Genomic DNA, 24758 nt, shown 5'->3' with positions numbered 1-24758 from the left:
CAATCACCCCTGATTTGAGTCGAGTGGCGGCTTCCACGAAACGATTCATCCGGCGATTCGATTAAAATTCCTGCGCACATACACAAAATGAACGCCCACTCGGCTCAGCCATTTTGCGTCGAAGAGGCCATCGGTTCGCCGATGGGACTCCAGTACTTGAACTTCCAATTCAGTTATAATTTCGTCGCTCTAACCGCCAACACGGTCCGACGGCTGAACGTGGAGACGTGTTTTTAGTTTACTAATAGCCCGTAGTCAACTGCTCGTTTGTTTTAACCAAAAACCGAATGGCTTTAGTTTGATTGCTTAATTCATTTTCAAATATCGATCTGATTGGATTCAGTCCACCTTGAAGTTGGGATCGATTTAATAGCCCTCGCGATTGCATTTCAAACAAGCCGAAGGCTTCTCAGCACCACCTGAACGAACGTGTGGGTGGTTGGTTTCCTTCTTTTTTTTTTATATAATCTGGAACATTTTCGACAACTTCTCGTGTGCGAAGCTACATAGTGGCATTGGTTTGATGCGGCCGACACGCGTTTCCCCAACAGCCGGAGCACATGTGCGGGTTACATTTTAGGACGCGTAACAGTCCGTCTCAGAAGACGTCCCTCCGCTGGGGCGACTGCTGTCTAGCCTAGTCTAGTCTAGTGTTTCGACCGTCTAGTGTGCGAGTTCCTTGGCCGGAGACCTCATCCTCGATTTCGATTCCCTCGCGACTCACTGCTACGGTGCACAGCCCGCATCCACCAAGAGCCCTTTTGGAGCAGGAAATGTTGCATAAGTCGAGGCGCATTTGATTGGCGCGCTTCTTTGATTGCCGTCGCTAAGCTTCAGAATCGAAAATTGGCGTCCGCTTGAACTTGGCGCACAAATCGCAAGACAGAGGTGAGTGGCTACCCGCAAATGCGATGGGTCATGCGCAGACTGCTGGTGGGGATTACTACCCCCACCATTAGTCCGATGCGCTCCGTGCTTTGCTCAATTTTGTGAATGAAGCAGCCACAAGGGGGCATTGTGGCACACGGATTGAGGTGTTCTCGCGGCGGCCGCTCGCTTGACGTGGCTATGACGTACTTGACCCCCTCTTCCCCACACACACAAGGTGCTTTGAATTGTTTATGTATTTCACATAAGCGGAGTGGAGTCCCGACCATCCCGCTCCCAAAGTCGGTCTGTTACATAAGCAGGACACGTGCGTGTGGCTGCAATCGGAACTAATTTCCGCACACTTAAATGCTTTCACTATTGTTCAAATTACTTGGGAACTAAAAGCTTTCGCTAATGAATTATTAAATATTAAGTCTCTTTTTACAAATATATTGATTCATTCAAAAGGAGTTTGTATCTAAATGAAAAATTTAATAATTAACTTCTTTATTTCACATTTTGGTAGTTAACAAAGCTGATTTTTGGGAAGATTTTCATTTGATTGTTAATTTTATTTGTTATAATCTATTTACAACATTATTTTTCATGAGTATTTATAAAATTGTGATATTTTTGGGCGGACAGTACAGACAACTATATAGTATATAGTATCTATAGTATCTAGTACCTATAGTATCTAGTACCTATAGTATCTATAGTACCTAGTATCTATAGTACCTAGTATCTATAGTTGATCTATTATAATTATAGGACCGCGGAGGTCAAACTGAATGCAATACCTCCTTAATTGCGCGCCATTAACAAGGACGCATTTTCTCGTGGGTGGGCGGGACGATAGGGAAGGAGGGGTGGAGTGGGAAGTGGGGTCAACTCCAATTATATCCTTGCAAACAAAGGTCAGGCGCACCTGAGGCCATGGCCAATGCATTGGCTTAATATTTAATGCTTCGTGCTGTTGCTAGTTAATTGAAAAATGAGCTCCTGCCATATTAACCATTATGTTCAAGGATGTGGCTCTATGTGAAACCCTTGTATTCCATTACAGCCGAAAGGTCAAACCCATTCCGAGAGTATTTGGTTACAGCAGCGCGTGGAGAGCCGTGATTTTCGTAGCCAAGGACACGACTGAACTGCAAGGATGATCAATATCGCTGGCGTTGTGAGCATCGTGCTCTTCTACCTCCTGATCCTGGTCGTGGGCATTTGGGCCGGTCGCAAGAAGCAGTCCGGCAATGATTCGGAGGAGGAGGTCATGCTGGCCGGACGCTCCATCGGCCTCTTTGTGGGCATCTTCACCATGACGGCCACCTGGGTGGGTGGCGGCTACATCAACGGCACGGCGGAGGCTATATACACATCGGGTCTGGTGTGGTGTCAAGCTCCATTTGGATACGCTCTAAGCTTGGTATTTGGTAAGTCAACTGTACAGATTCCAATTGAGATTCCTTTTTTAACAAAAAGTGATTACTTTACCCTCCATCCAAACTCAGGTGGCATCTTCTTTGCCAATCCCATGCGCAAGCAGGGTTACATCACCATGCTGGATCCGCTGCAGGATTCCTTTGGTGAACGAATGGGAGGATTGCTCTTCCTGCCCGCTCTCTGCGGCGAGGTCTTTTGGGCAGCCGGCATCCTGGCTGCACTTGGAGCCACTCTGTCGGTGATCATCGACATGGATCACCGCACCTCGGTGATCCTGTCATCCTGCATCGCCATCTTCTACACACTGTTCGGTGGTCTCTACTCCGTGGCGTATACGGACGTCATCCAGTTGTTCTGCATCTTTATCGGTCTCTGGATGTGCATTCCCTTCGCCTGGAGCAACGAGCACGTGGGCAGCCTCAGTGACCTGGAGGTGGATTGGATTGGGCACGTGGAGCCTAAAAAGCATTGGCTGTACATAGACTACGGTTTGCTGCTCGTCTTTGGTGGCATTCCCTGGCAGGTCTACTTCCAGCGGGTGCTGTCCAGCAAAACGGCAGGAAGGGCCCAGCTTCTGTCCTATGTTGCGGCCGCCGGATGCATTTTGATGGCCATTCCCCCGGTGCTCATCGGAGCGATTGCCAAGGCCACACGTGAGTCCTAGCTAGACGACACTAGCAAGTCATACACAAATATCCCCAAAATAGTAACCACAGGCAGATTACCTATGCACCTTTGACTAATGTCTATTTTCTTCTCTTTGACAGCTTGGAACGAGACAGATTACAAGGGACCCTATCCCCTGACCGTGGACGAGACGAGCATGATTCTGCCCATGGTGCTGCAGTACCTCACGCCCGACTTCGTGTCCTTCTTTGGACTGGGCGCTGTTTCTGCCGCCGTGATGTCCTCCGCCGACTCCTCGGTGCTCTCCGCCGCCTCCATGTTCGCCCGGAACGTGTACAAATTGATTTTCCGTCAGAAGGCGTCCGAGATGGAAATCATTTGGGTGATGCGAGTCGCCATCATTGTGGTGGGCATCCTGGCCACCATCATGGCCCTCACCATTCCCTCCATCTACGGCTTGTGGTGCGTGAGATGCATTATTCACCCTTCACCCTTCCTCCAACTGGTAGCTCATTTTGCTAAGTGCCTGCTCTTCTTATCTTTCCGGACAGGTCCATGTGCTCGGATCTCGTCTACGTCATCCTGTTCCCGCAGCTACTGATGGTGGTGCACTTCAAGAAGCACTGCAACACGTACGGCAGCCTGTCGGCATACATTGTGGCCCTGGCCATCCGACTGTCGGGCGGTGAGGCCATCTTGGGACTGGCTCCGTTGATCAAGTATCCGGGATACGATGAGGAGACCAAGGAGCAGATGTTCCCCTTCCGCACCATGGCCATGCTGCTCAGCCTGGTCACGCTCATCTCGGTCTCCTGGTGGACCAAGTGAGTATAAGGCTATGGAAATTATAGGATTTTATACATTATAGTTACTAAATATTTTATTTATATTATTGTAAGATAGTGAGAACAATTAATTGTAACCCCTCTCCTAACCAATTTCAGAATGATGTTCGAGTCCGGCAAGTTGCCGCCCAGCTACGACTACTTCCGTTGCGTGGTCAACATTCCGGAGGATGTGCAGCGTGTGGGCGATCCCTCGGAGTCGGGTGAGCAGCTATCCGTGATGGCTGGACCACTGGCCCGATCCTACGGAGCGGCCACCATGGCGGGCAAGGATGAGCGCAATGGCCGCATCAATCCCGCCCTGGAATCGGACGACGATCTGCCGGTGGCGGAGGCACGTCGCATCAACCAGGAGACGGCGCAGGCGCAGGTCAAAAAGATGCTGGATAATGCCACTGGGGTGAAGCCGTCGGGCGGAGGAGGTGGCCACCTCCAGAGCCAAAGCGGGATGGCCATGCCCACGGCGGAGCAGGACAATACGGCCTTCTGAGCGGAGTAGCGGAGAATCCCATGGCATCTGGGCAGCTGAATGCCCGAAAATAGGCTGCAGTTGATACCAGAGAATTATCCGATTTTATGTTGCGCTTGTTAGGGGGACACAAATGGGGGAAGTTGGGGTCATCATCGGATCGTGGAACGGAGTACAGAAAGTATTAGGAAACGTACGTTAAACACACAAGTGCTCAGGTAAAAAGTGCAGAAAGCTGATCGTAAGGTTTACATTTTCATTTAGCCAACATATTGTGTATAGTTTCTACAAGCTTAAAGCGTTGTTCTATCGGTATTCATTTTGATGTTAGAGTATCTATCTATCTATGTGTAAATGTTCAGAAGTCAATTGACGACGAATACATATCAACTGCATTTTCCTAGCCCGAGAATGGCCCAGGAACACGTATTAACCCAGAAGGAATTGGCCCAGTTTAAAGAGGCTATGGAATTAGGTGACGAGCATTTGAGCAATATGAATTGGCATTCCTGGCATTAGCATATCGATCATATACTATACTATATAGATGCATACAATGTGAATCATGTGTCCTTCCAGAACGAACAAAGCTAAGCAAAACTAACTAACTAACAAACCAATGCAAACGAAACATATCAAAAAAGAAGCAAGGAAGTATATCAATATACATATCACTCGTATATAGGAAAATCGGGGTATAAAAAACATCCACTATATCCAAACAGTAGTCGTGTAAGTGGGCGAAAACGAGGCATATCGAGTTATATAGGAATGAATTTTAGCTGCTCTCAAAGAGCAAAAACCACAAGGTACATACATGGCAGTTGAGGCACAGGAATGCAGATACATATATATATATATATAAAACAAGTTGCGTCGTAGTACCTAAATATATACCTATACAAATCATATACACAAGCATATATATACATGCATATCTAGAAGCCAGCCACTGAATTTAGAGAGTTATACCCAAAGGAAACACCCACACCCACTGACCCACGAACCTGCTAAAGAACCATTGGCAAAGGGAGTTTCCGATCTACATACATATATAGACAAACACACGCTGCCTGAACCCCAAACCTCAAATCCCAACCTTTGATCTCAAAGTTACTCGCAGATACAATGCCCATTTTGCAGATATAGTTTACCAAGAGATGGGCGTTGGTTCCTTCACTTCAAAGTCACTCGGCTCGTTTGTTGCTCTTTCGATCCCTTGGAAAGAACTAATCCAAATCCAAATCTAAATCTGAAAACTGAATAACTAAACTAATATGCGTAACTAACTTGGTAACATACTAACATACAACTCATTGAATTGTAATAAATGTTGACTGCTTTTTGATTGAGCCTCGTATGTTTGTTGTAACGGGGTCGAGTTTTTTAACGTTTACATAAGTGAAACTAACTAAAAGAAGATTTTGAGTCCATTTAGGATTATCTAACTACCATATGAGCATATCAAGCATATCCGTTCGTTGTTATTGTTATTATCTCTTGCATCAGATCTGAGTGTGTCAATTTCGATGGCGTTTGAATCCGTTTAACTAAGGACTACAATTTGACTAAATTTCCACAGAGATCCTACATAAAACGTATGTTAATTAAGTGTGTGTGTTTGTATACCATGTTTCGCGTTTCTTTGTGCAGTTGACCAGGTTTGTAAATAAGCAAATTATAGTTACTCGAATCGTTTGTAAAGTTACTATCAACTAAACCAAAACCACCAAATAATTTATGCATTCAACTGCGATGACTTACTTCGCTTGGTTAAAACAAACAGTCGAAACGATTCTGTTTTGCAATTAGTTAAATATATACTCGTACCTACTTCTGTTATTGTTAACCAAACTTGGTCCATCACTCCAAGTTATCTTAGTGGCATTATGTTAACCGAACTAAATGAAATTAAATAAAAAAAAATACAAAAACAAATGAATAGGACGAAGGGTTACGATATACATGATGTATTAAATTTAAACTAAACCGAATACATATCAATGTTTTAAGCATAGCGAAATGGAATAAATCGAAAAAAAGGTATTTAATAAATAAAAGGTATATATATCTACATTGAAATGGTTTCTCTGTTGCCCCAAAAGCCAAATCCAATCCGTCTACTTATTTATTCTATTTCTCAGTACTTATATATTTTGCCGACTAACTGGCTGGCTTGTGAAATAAATGCGAGTATTACGGGCCAACAAAAGCCGCCAAGTGACGATCCGCAGACAATGGAACCGCATCATCATGGCAGGTGGAAATTTCTCAGACCAACTTAAAGAGCAAAGAGCTCTTGTCGGTGTCGCATCTCATCGGTTCCATCCGAGTTCCAAATATCCAAATGCCGCAAGACAATGCATTTTTTTTGGGATTCACAGCGCGGAGAATGTGGCAACTATGCGACAGTTACTTATTTTATTTAGTCGAAAGTCAGTCGGTTAAATTGCCAAAGTCAGAGAATCATATAGCCACCATCTGCGATCTCAACTGCTTGCAATTAGCATGCTAACGAGGCAGTTGCAGTTGCAATTGCAGTTGGCTCTGTTGCATCTGCAGTGGCAATTAAGTTGTAATCTCAATTAGATTGGAATCGCCCTCCTCCATCATAAGCTCATAACTTGTGTCGCTCGAGAATTGCACCTAATTGTGGCCCCCACAACAAGATGTCTGTTGTTGCCGGGGGATGTTGTTGTGGCAGCTATCCGAATATCCGGTATATCCGCTATTTTCGCACAAATTTGCATTGTTTGCCGATTTGAGCCTTCAACTGCCACTTGTGGCACCCACCCATCCACTTCCATGGCTGTCAATTAGCCGAACGGTAGAATTCCGCGAATGTCTTGCTGATATCGCGGATGTGAAGGGAACCGATCGCCCAGAACTGATGGCTTCTACGAATCTTCTATGATCTTCATCAAGTTGTTTATTTAACAAACGTGGTTTCGTTGTTTTACATCTAATGGTACAGTGAATTAAGGCTAGATTTCCATGGAGGAGAGTAAGAGGAATGGGCGAATTGGTTGCTTGTCATTTTGGGGAATAATTTACAATGGCGACGGCGATGATATGATGTGGTGGTTGAGTATTCGAAGGCACGTGGCGTATGCGTGATGCCGGTGGCTGCTCACTTCTTGCGATAGGTGTAGCCACCGTCGGCACTGTAGCTCTGCTGAATGGTCTCGGGCACCTGGCTGGGTCCGTTGTACTCGTAGCCGGAGTCCTGGGACGGAGCACTTGGATAGGGACCGGAGCTGGACGATCCACCGGCTGGCGGAGCACTGTAGCTGGACGAGGGTGCGCTGGAGAAGCTGTGGCCCGAACCGGTGGATGGAGCTCCATAGGAGCTGGACGGAGCAGAGGGATAGCCACCGCTGCTGCTCGACGAGGCTCCGCTGAAGGAGGATGAGGAGGAGGAGAATGAGCTGGAACCTGATCCAGTGGATGGAGCACCATAGGAAGAGGAGGGAGCGCTGAACGAGGGAGACGGTCCTGAGGCAGGTGCTCCGTAAGATGAGGAGGGGGGAGCGATCGGGGCCGAGTACGAGTTGGATGGAGCAGCCGGGTAAGGTCCTCCGCTGTTGGAGCTCGGGCTGGGTGCGGCATAAGAAGAAGAGGGAGCCGATGGGTATGGTCCTCCACTGCTTAAGCTGGAGCTGGGTGCGGAGTACGAAGATGACGGCGCCGATGGGTAGGGTCCTCCACTGCTCGAGCTGGAACTGGGAGCGGAGTACGAAGATGAGGGAGCAGCGGCATATGGCCCGCCGGAGTTGGAGCTAGAGCTGGGTGCGGAGTACGAAGAGGAGGGAGCCGAGGCATAAGGACCTCCACTGTTGGCTGATGGACTCGGTGCCGAGTACGAGGATGAAGGAGCTGCAGGATAGGGTCCACCGCTGTTCGATCCTGGGCTGGGTGCCGAGTAAGACGAGGATGGAGCCGATGGATAGGATCCACCACTGTTGGCAGAGGCACTGGGAGCGGAGTACGAAGACGATGGAGCAGCGGGGTATGGCCCACCACTGTTGGATCCAGAGCTGGGTGCCGAGTAGGAGGAAGATGGAGCCGAGGCATAAGGTCCTCCACTGCTGGAGCTCGAACTGGGGGCAGAGTAGGATGATGATGGAGCCGAGGGGTACGATCCACCGCTGTTAGCACTGGCACTGGGAGCAGAGTACGAGCTGGATGGCGCGGATTGGAAAGATCCACCACTGGAACCCTTGCTTGGGGCGCCGTACAAGGATGAGGGAGCGGCCGAGAAGCTTCCGCTGCTTGAGCCTGATCCGCTGCTGGGAGCGCCGTAGCTAGACGATGGTGGTGCGATGGGCTGGAACGAAGAGGAAGGAGCTCCGTACGAGGGCGATGGAGGTGCCACTGGTGCTTCGTAGGATGAAGAAGGTCCTGATGAATAGCCACTGCTTCCCAGGCTCTGGGTCTTTGATGGTGCTCCATAGTTGGTCGATGGCGCCGAGGGCAAGGGCACAAAGCTGCTCACACTGGGTGCTCCGTAGCTGGAAGAGGGCTTCGATGGTCGCGGTGCGGGTGGCAGGTAGGCGCTGACGGGCGCCTGAGGCGGTGCTCCATAGCTGGAGGAAGGTGGTGCGGGTGCTGACTTGGGAGGTCCGTAGGATGAAGAGGGCGCTGAAGGTGCTCCATAGGAGGAAGATGGTGGTGCAGGTGCTCCGTAGGAGGAAGATGGCGGGGCGGGTGCTCCGTAAGACTTAGAAGGAGCAGCAGGTGCTCCATACGAAGAAGATGGAGGAGCAGGGGCTCCGTAAGATTTGGATGGTGGTGCTGGGGCTCCGTAAGATGGGGATGGTGGTGCAGGTGCTCCGTATGATGAAGATGGTGGTGCAGGTGCTCCATACGATGATGATGGTGGGGCAGGTGCTCCATAAGACTTGGAAGGAGCAGCAGGCGCTCCATACGATGAAGATGGAGGAGCAGGTGCCCCATAAGATTTGGAAGGTGGTGCGGGAGCTCCATAAGACGATGATGGGGCGGCTGGTGCTCCATAAGATGATGATGGGGCGGCAGGTGCTCCATAGGACGAAGATGGTGGTGCGGGTGCGCCATAGGAGGATGAAGGGGCTGCTGGTCTAGGGGCTCCGTAGCTGGAAGAAGGTGCTGACTTGGGTGGACCGTACTTGCTGGATGGTGGAGCTGGAGCACCATAACTCTGGGATGGAGGCGCGGACTTCGGGGGCCCATAGCTAGAAGAGGGCGGGGCACCATAGCTCTGCGAAGGCGGAGCGGGTCTCGGAGCTCCATAGCTGCTGGATGGACGACGATGATGGTGCTTCTTGGACTGCGGCGGTGGTCCGTACGATTGGCTCGGCCGGCTGGGCGGTGGTCCATAGCTGGACGAGGGCCGGGAGGCTGGTGGTCCATAAGAACTGGAGGGACGTGGCGCGGGAGCCGGATATGGGCCACCCGATGAAGCACTTTGCGATGGAGCCGCATAGCTGCTGGACGGAGCGGAGTTGAACGATGGAGCCGGTCCGGAGGCGGGTGGCAGGTAGGAGCTGGCCGGCGGAGCACCATACTTGGAGGACGGGCGCTGGGGCGAGCTGGGTGGCAAGTAGGCGTTGTTCACCGGTGGCTCCGCTCCAACATCGCGGACCAGCGAAACGGCCACGACGGCCACGGCGATGACACCGAAAAGCTGCTGCAAAAACGAGGAAATTAGTAAATTGGCTTTTTTCTATGACGCACCGATCGATGATCCACATTAGAGCGATCTCTTCAGCTGTGCACTTTGCAAAAAACTATGCCAGTTGTTACATATATTTATATATATATGTTATAGTAGTTTCCAACTTTAGGCCAAGTAGTTTTAACTTACAAAGATACACTTGAATTATGAGTAAGTTATTATTGTAATTAATGTTTCAATTTAAACAATTTTCACGACATAAGAGGTATAATGATAAAGATTTAATATATTAATAATAATAGATAATAGATTTTTTTAAAATAGATTTAAAAAAAATTGAATTGTTTTGATTTTGAATAGTATTTAAAATTTGTCAGTTCTATTGTACTAGAATAAATTTTCAGAAGTTTTTTAAGTGTCTACAACTAAGATATTTGGGTGGTTAAGTACTTAAAGTTTTATATGGAAATAGTGTGAAGAGAGTATTTATTACCTTTTTTTATAAATTACTTATATTTATTTGAACTGCCCCATTTTAGTTGCAGTGTACTTACCACTCGCATGACTGATGCTGCTTCTCCGGGGGATGATGAGCTCGATGTGATGAGCTTCGAATGCAAATTAACCGAACTGCAAAGCGGGAAAAGGGGGCATTAGAGAAAATCAGTTGAAAGTGGATTACTTGCAAAAAATAGTTATAGAAAGATTACGTTAATGTTGCATAAGTTTTAACGGGCAGCAAGACGACCAAGACGACCGAGATGGCCAAGATGACCGAGACTTAACCCACGGAGCGCACCTAATCGCTCGTCAATCTTGGCTCGGTCCGTCGGGTCGGCCAATGCCAAGAACTGGCCAGCAGACGGAGCGTGTCGCCCGGCATTGAAAGTGGAGGAGCACCCCGTGGTGTGCTGCCACTTAAGTTGCCGTTTTGGGCAAATCTCGGATGCAAACAAAAGCCACTGAAATCGCTGGCCAAATCTCATTCGAAGCGGCGAGAAACTCACTTAATTTTTTCGGCGCTTTTCTTTCGAGGAAATTGAATAAAATGGGACTATATAGACTGAGTGTCTGTGGGCGTGATCGGCTGTGGCATAATGCTGGCTTTTATGACATTGCAAAATCAGCCGCGGCAGTTGGCAATTTCTCAGCGCCATTGCCATTACACCCCCACTGCATGCGGCATGTGGCATGTGTCGCGTTGCATGCGGAGTGACATATATTTGCCTCTCCAGCTACTGCTGCCAATTACTGTCTTCACATTTTGGCCACATTCGGTGTCGTCTTGGCCTGTCCCGTTGCGTCCGATTGTTGGTTTTTCAGCACTTTGCTTTATTGTTTGGCTCGCGACGCTTGTTTGGTTTTTGTTGATTGCGACAAGTTTTAATTATTTTTCAAAGTCCGACTAAGTGACTGAATGACCTGCTGAATGTGAGGCAACTCCTAATTGGCCATGCTGATTATGCAATTTACGAGGGTGACAAGTGCTAAGTTCTATAGACTAATATTAGTCGAATGTATTTTGAAAACAACTTGGATTTGTAAGATCTTTAGTACAGGGAATTTAGTAACGAATATGGAATATTTCTATAATATCGGCACATAAAAGAATAAAAAATATAAAAAATGTACTATTATATATTGAGCATTTTGAACATATGTTTCATTGTGACTGATGAATTATATAAGTTAGGATAGTATGAATTGTCAAAGTTTTAATTAGTTTTCCTAAAGCACTGAAATTTTAAATTAAAAGTGATAAACTTAATATAACTTTAAACGTTTTTTCACAGTAACTGATAATAAATCATCCTTGCTACTTTGCAATGACTTGTAATAATCCTGTTTAAAGACTTTGTCACTTAATAACGCTGATTTATGTTGACGATGACTGTCGATATATATATGTATATGTACTTTTAAATGAATTATCCTTTATGGAGCACTGACCGTTTTCGTGGGCACCAGCTGCTTCTTTGAGTTTTTGGGGGCACTTTGCAGACGATGCTCTGCCGATGGACGAATGCGAACTACACTGCTGCCTGATGCGCAGCATGCACTTTTATACAAAATCATAACCAGGCAAAGCCGCAAAAATAAAGACACAAACCAACAAAAAAAAAAAAACAACATACAGCAGAAAAAGCAATAACAATGCGGACAGACGAAAATCAAAAGCTCCGAGCCAAAAACACAATGCGAAGAAGACGCTGGCAGCGGCATGTCTTCGAGTTTGGTACTTTATGTAACACTTCAAATGCACTCACTCTTCGTCGGAGCCAACAGCCACCTAAAGCCAACAGCCACCACAGAAACCACCAACAAGCAGGCAAAGCAGCCAAAGCGGCAGAAGCGGCCACCACGGCGCATGCGCGACTTCGCGTCCAAAGCTGCGCATCTGCCACAGCAAACATGCAACAACAAAATAACAAAGGCAGCGGAGGCAACAACAAGCTACTGCGATCGTGAAGCTTTCGGCATTTGCTTTTGTTTTTGCACTGATAAATCCACTTCGATCCGTTGCCAAGTTCAGTGGCAACATCGGCTGTCAACGGCTGTGTCTTATGCCTTATGGATTAATCATACTTGCTTTCCAGCTAAATTGGTCTATTAAAATGGTTTAAGCATGAACCTTAAATTGTCTTTTAAGGTTTGAAAAGCAGTGCTAATAACTTGAAATAAGTAACGTATTTTTTACGTTAAGAAGATAAAGGCCACACCGCGTATGAGTGATATACACCTTTCTACTAATGCAGTGACTTGCAACTTGTTTTAACCACTTACATATTTTTTACAGTAATACCATGAGGTAACTTCAATGTAAATCTGTCAAATTATATAGGAATAGTTGAAATAATTATGTTTGTAGAATAAGTTTCAAATCCACAGCACCTTAGATTCCAAAACCCTTTGACACCCAACCAATCAATAACCAAATCATCTTGCAGTTTTGAACATTCAAGAGCTGGGTCATTTATTTTCAGGCCACAGTTGGTGGCATCTCGGGCTTCTTCCAGATGTAGCTGGCCCATGGGATGCACTCCTTGAGCAGATGCATGTAGGCCAGTCCCGCGGGGCAGTCCACCTCGGTGGCCGGAACGCCGAGGGTCTCGCACAGCCAGTACTTGGCAGCATCGAAGTGATGCGTATACGTCTGTCCAATCTCGGACTCATCCTTGCAGGCGGAGCGACCCGCATCCGCACTCACGCCAGCCACCAAAATAATGGCCAAAACGGTGGCAAACAGGGCAACAACTTTGGTGAATCAATAAGTTATCAAACGGGAAAATAACATTAGAATTCAACCTCACACCCACCAGACTTCATTTTTAGCTGTGAAAGTTTCTCGATAGAAGGAACCAACTGAGACCCTCACGTTTCGAGAACGCAACTTTTATACTTTCGAGGGGGAATTGTGACCGAAAAAACAAAAAAAAAAAACGATGTGCAAACAAGAATAATAAAAGTATTGACATTTTGACACACGCATCCGTCGATTATTATCAAGGGAGCAGAGCGAAAAGTAGCTGAAAACAGCATCTTTATCAAGATGGGTTGGAAAATATATGGGCTGCCCGGGGGGCGGGGCATGTGGAAAGATAACAAATAAATTGAAGCATTATTTAATGCAGCATCAGGAATGAGGAAGCAGCTAGACAAGCAAGTGCATTTTTAATGGATTCTTCTTGTAGCACACAAAATATACAAAATGAATTCGCACCCAGTCCCTAAAATACTTCATTTATATATATGGGCTATCTGTTTCATTTGCTAGAAAAAACTTATATAAATGCATAGATATTTACCATATTTTCGCCAAACAAATGTGTTGATTGGTTTGATTACCGTGAATTTGATTCATTGCGTTTTAGAATCAACAACACATGTTCTGCATCCAATTAAATCAAACAACCCAGCATTTATTCAGTCAACAGTCATCCAGCCTAATAACCATGACTATTTATTGACAGCTTGTGAGTTGCAAGCCCAGCTGGCATGTCGAATCCATAATCGGATATTTCCATAGTGCGTTAAACAAATGCTGAAATCTGAATTCGTTTAAAGTTTGCAACATTAAAGACTATCGGCCACTCCATTAATTAATTGCTGACTGTCTTGGGTTTTTTCATATTTTTTTCTTTATATTGCCTATTTTTGTTTTGTCATTTTGCAAAAGTATTTTGCATTTATGTTAACTGTTTGTCTCTTTGTGGCTTTGTTTGGCTTTGGTATCGGAGCTTCAAACGCCCCAAGCGCCAGGCCACTTGACCAATATAAATACCAAAAGAAGAGGCAGCAGCAGCAGCAGCTGGTGAAATGAAATATGGCAAAAAACCTCACGAAATGTGCCGACTAAAAACCGTTTAGCAGCCAAGAGTGGGTCGACGACGAAAACCCTGAAAATCGCTTACAAAATGCTTTAAAGTCTAATTACAGTTTCCGCATTGTGAGGCGGCCAACCTGGCGGAGATTGCCGGTGAAGGAGGTGGCCAATCAGCGACGCAACTCCCCAGCGGGGTGACTATGTATGTATGTCGTTTTGTGTGTTTATGGCCAAGAGACAAGATGACGCTGCCGTATCGCATCGCATGTGTTAAGCTAACTGATTATTTCAGGTTGGCCAAGATGTGATGGTGGCGACGCAGTGCAGCGGCTAATTATCGATTAAGCCGACACGCTCGGGGTCTCTGGGCCAAATCCAATTAATGCGGCCAAGTGAAATGCGGCTCGTTATGATTGCCATTGCCCAAAGTTTTTGGGGCGACATCCGCAGCAGGTAGCTAAAAATAAACTTAAACTCATTTGCACTAAGTGATTTTGCTTGTGCAGCAAGTGTCGCTACGATAAGGAGAATTCGGCACTAGTATAAATATGCCAATTGCCGGCCTTCGATTGCAACACTTTCATCATGTACAAGGGTGAGCCACATCGCCGTCGATCTTCTCCAAGAATGCCCCACTCAAATTTCCCCCATTTTTCTCCTTCAGTTTCGATCATCTGCTGCCTGCTGTTGGGCCTGTTCCTGGCCCTCAGCTCCGCCTACAATGGCCAGGACATCTATGCCGAGCCCAATTGCGCCATTGTCGAGGATCACGCTCGCAAGTTCCGCGACATCTCGGACCCCACCCACTACTGGGTGTGCCCCGAGGGTCAGGAGAAGGCCGACTACATCCAGTGCCCGGACAACTACGCCTTCATGGAGCAGCAACAGAACTGCGTCGTCTGGGAGGAGTGGAAGTGGGTCGAGCCCTACACCAAATAAACAGCCAACTTTCGCACGCTCACTGAACGTCTAAGCCGTTTATGTTTCCTTTCTGCCGCCAAGTCTTGATTGGATTCGATTGGATTTTCGGCTCAGTGGTGGTGGTTGGATCAGTGGTGGTGCAAATAAATTAATTATGTGTCCTGGCACACAGTCAAACAACTCTATGTTTACTCCAAGGGTTTCAATGCTTTTTCACATTTTTCCTATATTTTTCCAATATTTTAAAACTGATTGCACCATCTTGTACTCCACACAAATCATAGTAAAATTCCATGACAGCCCGGCAGCAATCTAAAAGCCCAAGTCACCTTAACCTAAGTATATTGTATAACCTGGCAATTGCTGGTTGCGGTTGCCCAGTTTTCACTGTAACGATGCTGCCTTGGACCTGAACTTGAGCCTCCACCCGAATCATCTGAAACCTCCAGCCGGCGGCCGATGAGGCAGAACTTTTAATTAACCACACACACACATGAGATGGGTTCCCAGGGTTTTGGGCCATGCCCGGAATATGAGATTCGTCTGATAAACGATAATTAGGCGGTGCGTGTCTGTTGCGCTTGTAATGTTATCTAACACCTTCGATTGGCAATCAAAGCTGTTGCCGCTGTGCTGCTACCACAATCAATCAACTCGCATTGTGAGCGCTCCGAAATCATTCAAAATGCGAAGAGGCGAAATAGATGGAGCCCGGAGTGCTAGTGCTCCAATTTGGGGCTTAACAAAATACAAGTGTGCGTACAGAAAATTGGGGCTCACATACATACTTATTTATTTTTTGAGTAAAAGTCATAAATATCAAAGCGTGGCGAAGAGAAACACCACAAGCGCTCGCATTAAAAGTGAAAAGTACTTCAATAAATTTAGTTAGAAATCATTGCCGCAATGCAAACACGCTTGTGTTTTTATACAAATATACTATACTCGTATTCGATGGATGCGGATGGCCTCAAGTGCGCCGTTCGTGGGCTCGTTGTGGATGCCCCACGGCAGTTGAAGTGCCCATCGATGATGGCATCACATAATGAATTCGGCACTCACCTTACCCAAAAAAGATCTCAGGCCCGGGCCATTGAAGAAAGTCTCGGTGGCCTTGAGAAGGCGGGGAAGGTCCATTATCTGCATGCAGATAAGACTCGATTCCCAGTCCCAGTCCCACTCCCACCCCAACTCCCACTCGCACTCCCATTCCCGTTGGCCATGACAAAGGTAATGGTAATGGTAATGGCAATAGCAATGCCATTGGTAATGGTAATGGCCATGCCAACTAGACACTCATATACTGCTCCTATTGGAGCGAAAAACAAAGCACTGGCATTAGTTGCCGCATTTGCCAATACAATATTGTAATGTGGGCTTGTGTTTATCAGATGTCGCCTCATTTCTGGGTTAAGATGAGCTGCAACCGCCGGCTCCGGCGCTCCAATCTCGAGTGGCTGCCTCGCACTTGGCCAGCAATTACATCGAAAAACGAAGCAAGGCATCTATAATTATTCCCATTACGTATTACCAGTATCTTCGTGCATCTATGCAGAGATGTGCAAATAAGGCGAATACTCATCGAAAAACTGCGACATTGAAACAATTTTCATGTCTTTGTATTCAGCTGATAATAAGTGCACATTAATGACGAAATCACTTAATGACAGAACTTGTTAATATTTTCGATTTTATGTATGGATCAATGGAAATGAGGTTTATTCTGCAGATAGAATAGATATATACACATATGCAGTTGAAGACTAGTTTGTATCTTTGAAGTATGCTAATCATATTACTGCGTTTCTATAAAATGTATTAAAAGATATAAATTAATATTTTTGTTTTCTTCTTATCTCTTTAATGAAACTATTTTCTTTTTAAGTGTAATATCATGATTTCTTATTTTCTGCTTTCACATACATATATGTACGGTTGATGGGAGAATTGTTAAATGAATATTTAATTATGTTTGAAAAGCTATTAAAAGTTTTCATGGGCAAACACTTAAGTGTTCTTCAGTTTTATGCAAACACTTTTGATTTGCATTCAGGATTAACTTTTTGACCTTGACTAATTGGGCATGCGAAACTTTTCAGTTTCCTCGTCATTCGGCCACCGGTCTGTCTTTAGTAATTATCTATCGCAATCCATCTCAATCCGAGCCAAAAACCGCAGACTGCTGCTTTGATTGATGGCTTCACTGATTTGACTGATAAGAAAACATATGTTCCCTCGATGTGGATACGGCCCTGCCATGCCATATATACATATATATCTAATACACGGGCTGTCAGGCCAGGTGAGTGACAAATTGACATGTCGCAAAAATGATCAATCTACCAGCGGCGGGCGGGCGGACAGAGGAATATATATGTAGATACATGTACGTCTGCCCGAAGAAGTAGAATCCAAATGACCTTTCATCAAGCTGACAAATAAATTCAAAGCGACAGACTGCCAGAACCGCCCTCGGGCGATCTAAAAAATGTATTTGAGTGCTTTGGGCTCGAGTTTAGCATAGGTCAAAGTTCGCCAGTGAGGCGGGATTTCGGTTCAAGTCCGTTGCTGACGTCATTGAGCCGGAGCATCCACATCCAATGGACCATGCATACCATATACCATACCCACATCAGGAACAATAATCCGGAGCTGTAAGCGAAACTGAAACCGAATCTGCGAGGCAGGAGATTGGGGAATATCATCGCCATCTCACCTGTCAGGCCTCACCTGACTTTTTCTTGGTCGACTGGCAATACAGGCAATCGTCTCCGTGATATGCCCACATTAATTTTTCACCGTCTGCCCCTCTTTTAGGCATCCACAATTTATATGCATTAAAACTTTATGCCTCTTTCAAACGTCGCCGTTCATCTGCAATGATTGCGATGGATCCGAGTGATTGAGGTCTGTCATCTGCAGACCGTTAATTGAATTGGGGGCTTATACATCCAGACAAAGACCCAGAATGTTCAATATTTCAACAGTAAGCAAGAATGTCGTCCTTTGTGCGCCTCAAAAATAATTAGAACATTGTTTGCCATTACATTTACAGTCGAGTGCACTCAGAAAAGTTTGCATTAAATATGTACTTTTTAGGTAACTAACATTTTAATATTACTTCCAAGAGAGATTTGAAAATTTGAAATATTAATATTTTTGATAATTTTTGAAATAATTATTTTCAAAGTCGTTAAAATACCTGGGAGAAATTTGAATGTAAAAGCGTGTGACCGATTTTTGATAAAACAAAGCATGTCTTTTTCCAGTGTTGTTTATAATCCATCCATTCATTTTGTTAGTAAGTAATGTCAAGTTTTTATAGTTTTCGAAATGTGACGATGGCGAGGGTTGGGGGTTGCAAATTGCACTCTTGTTTAACGCAGAGCTTTCACCACAGTGGTTGCCCCTGATTTCCAGGCCAGCTGAACAGCTGATGAACAGCTGGAAGCCACATGTGCATTGGTGGTGGCACTGGAAACGGTCGCTGGAAGGCAGAGCGCGTTCATTCTGCCAGGTACCGAAGGAATGTACGACAATAACGGCTCCGCCTACCGCTTCCAGGCGAGACGACTCCTAGCTCGTGTGTGTGTGTGTGCTTCGTGTGTGCGTGGGAGAGGATTCGCATTACGCATCTGTATGGGTGACAAGGCCACACCCACGCGGCCATGTTTGAATGAAATAACAGTAAAGGCAAAATGGCAAAGTCAATGGGGAAATGGCGTGGGGAGCAAATACATTTTGGCGGTACGGAATGGCAAATGGAACATGGTTCACAAAATGGAAACTGAAACACAGTAATATGAATTTAGGTTACAGGCCAGAGGAAAAGAGACAGACACAGAGAGAGGAAGAGAGAGAAAGAGGGGGCACAAATTAACTGCAAGCGTTGTTTTCGTTGTTGTTTCGCGCTTAGCAAGTTAGCTAAGGTCATCGAAATGTCAAAAGTTGCATTCTCCGATTTTCGAGGGGCGGGGAAGCTAGCAACACGCACACCAACTGTTTGTCCCGTTGACATTGGTGTTGATGTTGACAGAAAAAAAACACGCGACATTTGCAATTAATTTTGGCGGACTCGCCTTCCGAAACCACACAGATGTACGACTTTTGTATATTTTTGGACACTTATCCATTTCCCGGGGGTTTCGGTTTTATTTTTGTCCGTAACCCCTCTCTTTTGCTTCCACTCAGAAGTGGCTTTGATGTCGGCCATTGTTAGTTTTCCTTCTTTTTTGGCTCACTTACAAACTTCAACACTTTCGGCAGCCATTTTGATGGGCGCTGTTCCTTTGAAATTCCACCACTCCACTATGGGGCATTTGGCCTGTTTTTTTTACAAAAATTAATAACTCCTAAACTATGGGAGATATTTGGATGAATTTTTTTTTATGTGTTACATATGTCCCCAGGAATATTTTGGAAAAGTGGGCGTGCCCCCAACTCCGCCCCAATTTTTTATTTTTATTTTTTTTTTTAATATTATGTTTTAAAAGTTAATTTTTAATTTTAATATTGTATACAAATTCATAATCGTCTTCGTCTTTACAATCAATAGAGTCTGAAGAATCGGTGTCAGGTTCAAATTCGCAAGCTAACATTTGACATTCAAATTTCGAATGACTTCTGGTGGAAGAGATAGTCGCTTATGTTTTCGAACGCGCCTTTTTATATTTATTGATGATATTTTATATTATTATTATGATATTATTTATATTTGCCTTGGCTGGGTTCAAAAAAAGAATTTTAAGTATGTCTGCAAGATCCAGCAGGCCGCGCTTCCGTGCAGCTAGCATTGCAGCTTGACCAAAAAGACGTTCGTTGTGGTTCTGCGCCCATACGAGTTCATCTACTTGCTGTCTTCGGCCACTCAAACTTTTAAAATAATATGACGCTTTCGGGCATCCAGCTAATTTCCTTTCCTTTTTATTTTTCTCTTTTACCTTCAGGACTAGGTGTTCTTCTAACCACTTTGAAAAAACTTTCGAAAATTCATATATTTTTCGATTGCATTTTCTCCAATTTCGCAAAAGATTGACTGAAAACATTCGTTATTATTACTATTTGTTAATCATTCATTAAAGTCTAGCTTGCTATCAGAAAAATGCCCACTAATAAAAGTGCAAAAAGAATTTTCCTTTTGACGAACACCCTTTTGCTTGCGCCACACTTCCAGCAGGCCAGCATTGGAAATCGAGATATTGCTCCCTAAAAAATGAAATTTCTCAAAAACCCGCAAAAAACGCACATAGAGACTACCTGATATGAGTTAGGAATTGAACACACTAAAACATGGATATAAGCACTTACTGAACAAATTTGAACAAATTTTTGTAGCTCTATTCAAAGTTGAAATTTGTTTCAAACAACTACATGTTGACACCACTTGCTAAATGTACAAATTGTTGGAAATAGACGCACCCAATAAACAATATATTAATATATATACATAATACAAACCTGAATATTGATTATCCATTTCAAATTTTACTCTTTTACGATCTTCTTTTAAAATTTTAACACTTTGAAAGTTAAGCTAAATTTTGCTCGTTTTGCAGCCACCTGGTATATGCTCGCAACAACCGACTTTAACAGCTGTTATTATAACAGTACACTGTTAAAATTACTTTTGCCGGCTAAAACATAATAGTCTAACGTATTTCCAATGTATTAATACTAAAATACTTCAATTTTTCATACTTGTGAAAAACACATTTTTGCAAAAAAAACAGGCCAAATGCCCCATAGTGCACTCGTGACACTCACACATGCAGTCACACACACACACACTCACTCATGGTAAAACGGAAATTCCTTAGCACTCTTTTGTGGGTTCCGCTTTTCTTCCTTCTCGCTTTCAGCCATCTGCCCTCTCTCTCACTCCGCTGTCCAACATCTCCTCTCACTGCGCAAAGCGTCGTCTTAATTTTAATTTTATTGATATTATTCAGTTTGCGCAGATTCCATTAGATTTTATTGCCCACCCATTTTATGCATTCTCTGCCATTTTCTCCTAATCTGTTTGGCAATTCCAACATTAGTTATCCACTTATTTACTTGTGCAAACAATTATACCAAATTATATAAATTCAAATAACATTTTTTTAAAACATCAAATAAGCAAAAATGTTAATATTAATACCTACCCTTTTTTTGTAACTTCATGCACCATTAACCTTATTGTCATGTGGTTTTCTAAAAAATCGTCTTTTGTGTTTACTTTTTCATGCAATTGGATTGATAAATTCTACGTTAAATATACATTTTCCAATTTAGATTGCTTAGAAAAAAATACTTTCTTGAAAACTAATTAACAATTAGTTATACTTTTGGATGGGGCAAGTTCAGCACGAGTTCAACTCGTTACGCAAACGTTGTCAGGTTCAGTTAAATTAACTGGTAATTCAATACTGATTGCTGGCAGGCGTAGTCCACCCACACAGCTTCCGCAGATACAATTTCGTATCGGTTGGGATATTACAGACCCACATCATCATCATCCTTAACTCTTTACCTTTCGCAACTCCGAATCCTTTCCCACCGGTATATCCTCGCTAACGAGGCATCAGCTCATGTTACCCTTCTGTGTTCTGAATCCTGAATGCTGAATCCTTCGTCCTTGGCTGTGACACTTCGTATCAGCTGACTTGTCGACTCCGGTATAAAGAGCACAATCAATTGCAACTATAAGTACTCGCAATTAGTGTTGCCGGGGGCTTACGCAATCAATGTAAGCGGACCGGGTTGAAAATGTATATACATACATATTTTCAGCGGCTTATGCTCGGTTGCCTTTATGAATTCCCAATGAAGGCTGCAGTCCGGTTCGCAACTGCCTGAAATCGCAGGAATAATGTAATTTTATGAAATGGTGCGTCGTATCCGATTTTAATAAGCAGAATATCGTTAATATTTTAATTTTCATATTATGACTTTTCATTTTAAAAGCTAATAAACTTGACAGATTTTTATGCAAAAATCTTTCTGTCAAAAGTATCCACTGAATATTTATTGAATACAATATTAATAGGCTCGAATGTGCGCGTAATCATTAATCTTTTATTTTGCCGCTATTAATCAAGCATCAGTAACTTGGGTAATCCGCTGGGAAATTTGCTAGCTGTCAATTAAGTTCTTGTTTTTCTCAGTTTCATCATCATAACCTTCCCTTACTTTTTTTTGGAAATAAGAAAAGAGATTGCCTCTCGCACAATCCAATTAAGTTAATAAACCAAACAATCTCATAACTATCAGTCACAAAATATAAGTTGACTTAGATCAAAAATCTTATCTAAAAAATCACATCACTCTCTTTTAGCTTTGGCCATTTTTTACCCTATAACTCGTAAGTTGCACTGCCAGGTGCGATGACTTTTCATGTAGTTGCACCTTCAGTTCGGATAAATCCTGGTGTCAGGAGCAGTTTCTGAGTTCGTATCATAGCTTGTTTACCTTTGGGCCGCCACTTGCTGCTGCGTCGCCTCAGCTCCAAAATGAACTTTGGCGCAGCGGGCTGCCGGATCCCCCTCCTGGAATCCCACAGTGCCGGTGGATGTGTGGCTGCGACTGCCGTCAAACGTTGCGCCCTGGGGTAGCTTGTGGAAGCGAGCCCCCCTCCCCCCATTCCGTGTCCCATGACAAAAATCCAGACACTGCCACTGACAGGCGCAGCAACAACAATCCCAAATCCAACTGGCAGGTATCCTGCTGTCTATCAAGCTGTCAATATAGCACAGAAAGGATCGGCGGCACTATGAAGCCATCAAGTTGGATGGCAGTGGAAATATTTTAAGCGAAATATACATAGTTTAAACCTCCTGCGAAAGGAGGTTTTTTTTGCTCGCGGCAGGACATGCCAAGAACTGGTTGCGGTCATAGCAATCCAATTAGGCCAGCGCAGTATTTGGCAGCATTTAGCGTTAGTTCTTGTTAGCCAGAAACTGTGCGAAGATATTCAAAAATACCCACACGAATTTCACATGCCACATAAAAATCGATAGAATGTAACGAGCAGGGGTTGAGTGGGCGTGAGGTGGTGCTGCTGGGTGGGTGGTTGGTTGAATGGGATGGGGTTGGTTGGAGATGGGGTTCACCTTGGGCAAAACCAGACCCGAAAGGCACAGCGTGATGTTTTACAAGTGCTGTGTTTGTTTTTATTTTTCTTACCCGGTGGTGGTTAAAGAGTGGTTGTGGCTCGCGTGCATCCAAGCAGATGCCAGTCTAGTCCGCCGTCTAATTGCCAAAAGGCTTGGGACATCATACCACGGATTTAGGAGCACTCGTTCTGGGCATGACTGAATCCTTAATTGAAAATAAACATTAAGGTACGCAATTAAATGTGCTGCAGTCTGGTTGGTTGGCTTGCTTGCCGCGCTTTGAAGTCTATTCTATCCTCGTTTTTTATCGCCCTCAAGGCTCCGGCATCCTGATCCTGGCCACTTTCCGCTGACTTCCTCGAATTTCAATTGTTTGCCCCCATTTTGTAGCGCAGAATTAATTAATCGCTTAGGCGGCTCCATTTCGCAAAATGACAAATGATGGCACATCTCTCGGGTCGAACAATTAGCTGTAAATTAAATTTGTATTAAGCTTAACTGCTGCGCAAATCGACGTTGCATATAAACCCGCTCAACAGTAAAGCCTCCTTAAACACTTACTAAGCTTTTGGCGTTGGTGTGAATTTTATTCAATCAGTTAAATAGGAACTAGGTATATTAAAGTGGCACATCCAAAGAAATCATACATTTGGTACATTATTTACAAATAAATTTGTAAAAATAAACTAAAATAAACTTGGAATACGTTTTGAAAAAACATATCTTTGCTAACACTGTGAACGTTAAAATACGTAGTGACGAATCGCGCCTGGTGAGTGTGCGAAAGGGACTACTCTTATCCTCAATGACATTTCCGTTTGTTTTTCTTTAATTTTAGTACAGTTTGTTAATATTAACTTAAGATATTGTTTGCTGAGACATAAATGACAAATGGTTTTAGGAATTCTTGATCGTCTGTTTTCTAAAGCACTTCCCGGGTTTCCCAGCTTTATATCTGCCTAGAACAAAACATAGCTCGTTAAGCTGAATAAGTTTTCCTATATTTATACCATAGTGCTGTTTGCGCTTAAGGAAGTTCGCCTGTTTTCATTCCACTTCTGAATTTTCCTCATTTTCTCGGCTGTGTTTTGTGTGCCCGGGCTTTGTTTGGTCTATTGTGGGCGCCTGACGAGGCTCGTTTTCTCGGTTTCTTGTGGTCCGCTTGGCTCGCGTGCCTTGTAGACATTTTTCTCTGTTTTGGCCGCGTGGTGCGTACCAGGTAACCTTGTTTCCAACCACTCTTAGGTGGGTACGTTGGCCCGACCCGACTCGACTTGGCCATCCGGCGGACGGCTGTGCCATATAATTTTGGCCCCACCACACAAAGTGTTCTTATGTTTAAGCAGACCGCAGGCAAGCAGAAAGCCACCCGCCCAGTAAGAACCACACCCACACCTTGGGCAAGGGACACGCACAGGGCAAAAATGAAGGCACACCTTAATTTACCTTTGAGCAGACGCCTCCTGCTGCGGCATAGCCACGTCCTGCCAAGTCCTTGGGCTCATATCGA

The 24758-nt window shown here is 44.5% G+C and overlaps 4 protein-coding genes across 4 annotated transcripts; 2 read left to right on the top strand and 2 right to left on the bottom strand.

Annotated features, from left to right (window-relative positions):
* The first annotated feature begins 157 nt into the window (after positions 1-157).
* LOC6727538 (high-affinity choline transporter 1) lies at positions 158-6330 on the top strand. The gene is made up of 6 exons (XM_016175550.2): positions 158-888; positions 1937-2303; positions 2382-2966; positions 3081-3402; positions 3492-3764; positions 3885-6330. The coding sequence occupies exons 2-6, from the start codon at positions 2030-2032 to the stop codon at positions 4273-4275; spliced, it is 1845 nt and encodes a 614-aa protein (XP_016034117.1). The 5' UTR covers positions 158-888; positions 1937-2029; the 3' UTR covers positions 4276-6330.
* Positions 6331-7163: 833 nt separating this feature from the next.
* On the bottom strand, positions 7164-12323 carry LOC27209013 (pro-resilin). The gene is given in 7 exon segments (XM_039295742.2): positions 7164-9922; positions 10465-10509; positions 10512-10540; positions 11861-11890; positions 11893-11952; positions 12178-12247; positions 12249-12323. Coding segments are annotated over 7 exon segments (2832 nt in total). The 5' UTR covers positions 12309-12323; the 3' UTR covers positions 7164-7384.
* A 529-nt stretch (positions 12324-12852) lies between these two features.
* On the bottom strand, positions 12853-13387 carry LOC6727537. The gene is made up of 2 exons (XM_002102881.4): positions 13228-13387; positions 12853-13165 (listed from the first exon to the last, which is right to left on the bottom strand). The coding sequence occupies exons 1-2, from the start codon at positions 13235-13237 to the stop codon at positions 12891-12893; spliced, it is 285 nt and encodes a 94-aa protein (XP_002102917.1). The 5' UTR covers positions 13238-13387; the 3' UTR covers positions 12853-12890.
* Positions 13388-14690: 1303 nt separating this feature from the next.
* LOC6727536 lies at positions 14691-15335 on the top strand. The gene is made up of 2 exons (XM_002102880.3): positions 14691-14829; positions 14899-15335. Exons 1-2 carry the CDS (start codon positions 14820-14822, stop codon positions 15171-15173), a joined length of 285 nt encoding a protein of 94 aa, XP_002102916.1. The 5' UTR covers positions 14691-14819; the 3' UTR covers positions 15174-15335.
* Positions 15336-24758: the final 9423 nt, after the last annotated feature.

Source organism: Drosophila simulans, chromosome 3R (genome assembly GCF_016746395.2).
Source record: "Drosophila simulans strain w501 chromosome 3R, Prin_Dsim_3.1, whole genome shotgun sequence".
NCBI lineage: Eukaryota > Metazoa > Arthropoda > Insecta > Diptera > Drosophilidae > Drosophila > Drosophila simulans.
This window is presented reverse-complemented; position numbering and strand designations above follow the sequence as displayed.

What these genes read in the sequence shown, in the direction of transcription:
- LOC6727538 (XM_016175550.2), top strand. Translation starts at nt 2,030, where the DNA reads ATGATCAATATCGCTGGCGTTGTGAGCATCGTGCTCTTCTACCTCCTG. An exon ending in CGCTCTAAGCTTGGTATTTG is followed by an intron (nt 2,304 to 2,381) that starts GTAAGTCAACTG and finishes ATCCAAACTCAG; the next exon opens with GTGGCATCTTCTTTGCCAAT. An exon ending in AGCGATTGCCAAGGCCACAC is followed by an intron (nt 2,967 to 3,080) that starts GTGAGTCCTAGC and finishes TCTCTTTGACAG; the next exon opens with CTTGGAACGAGACAGATTAC.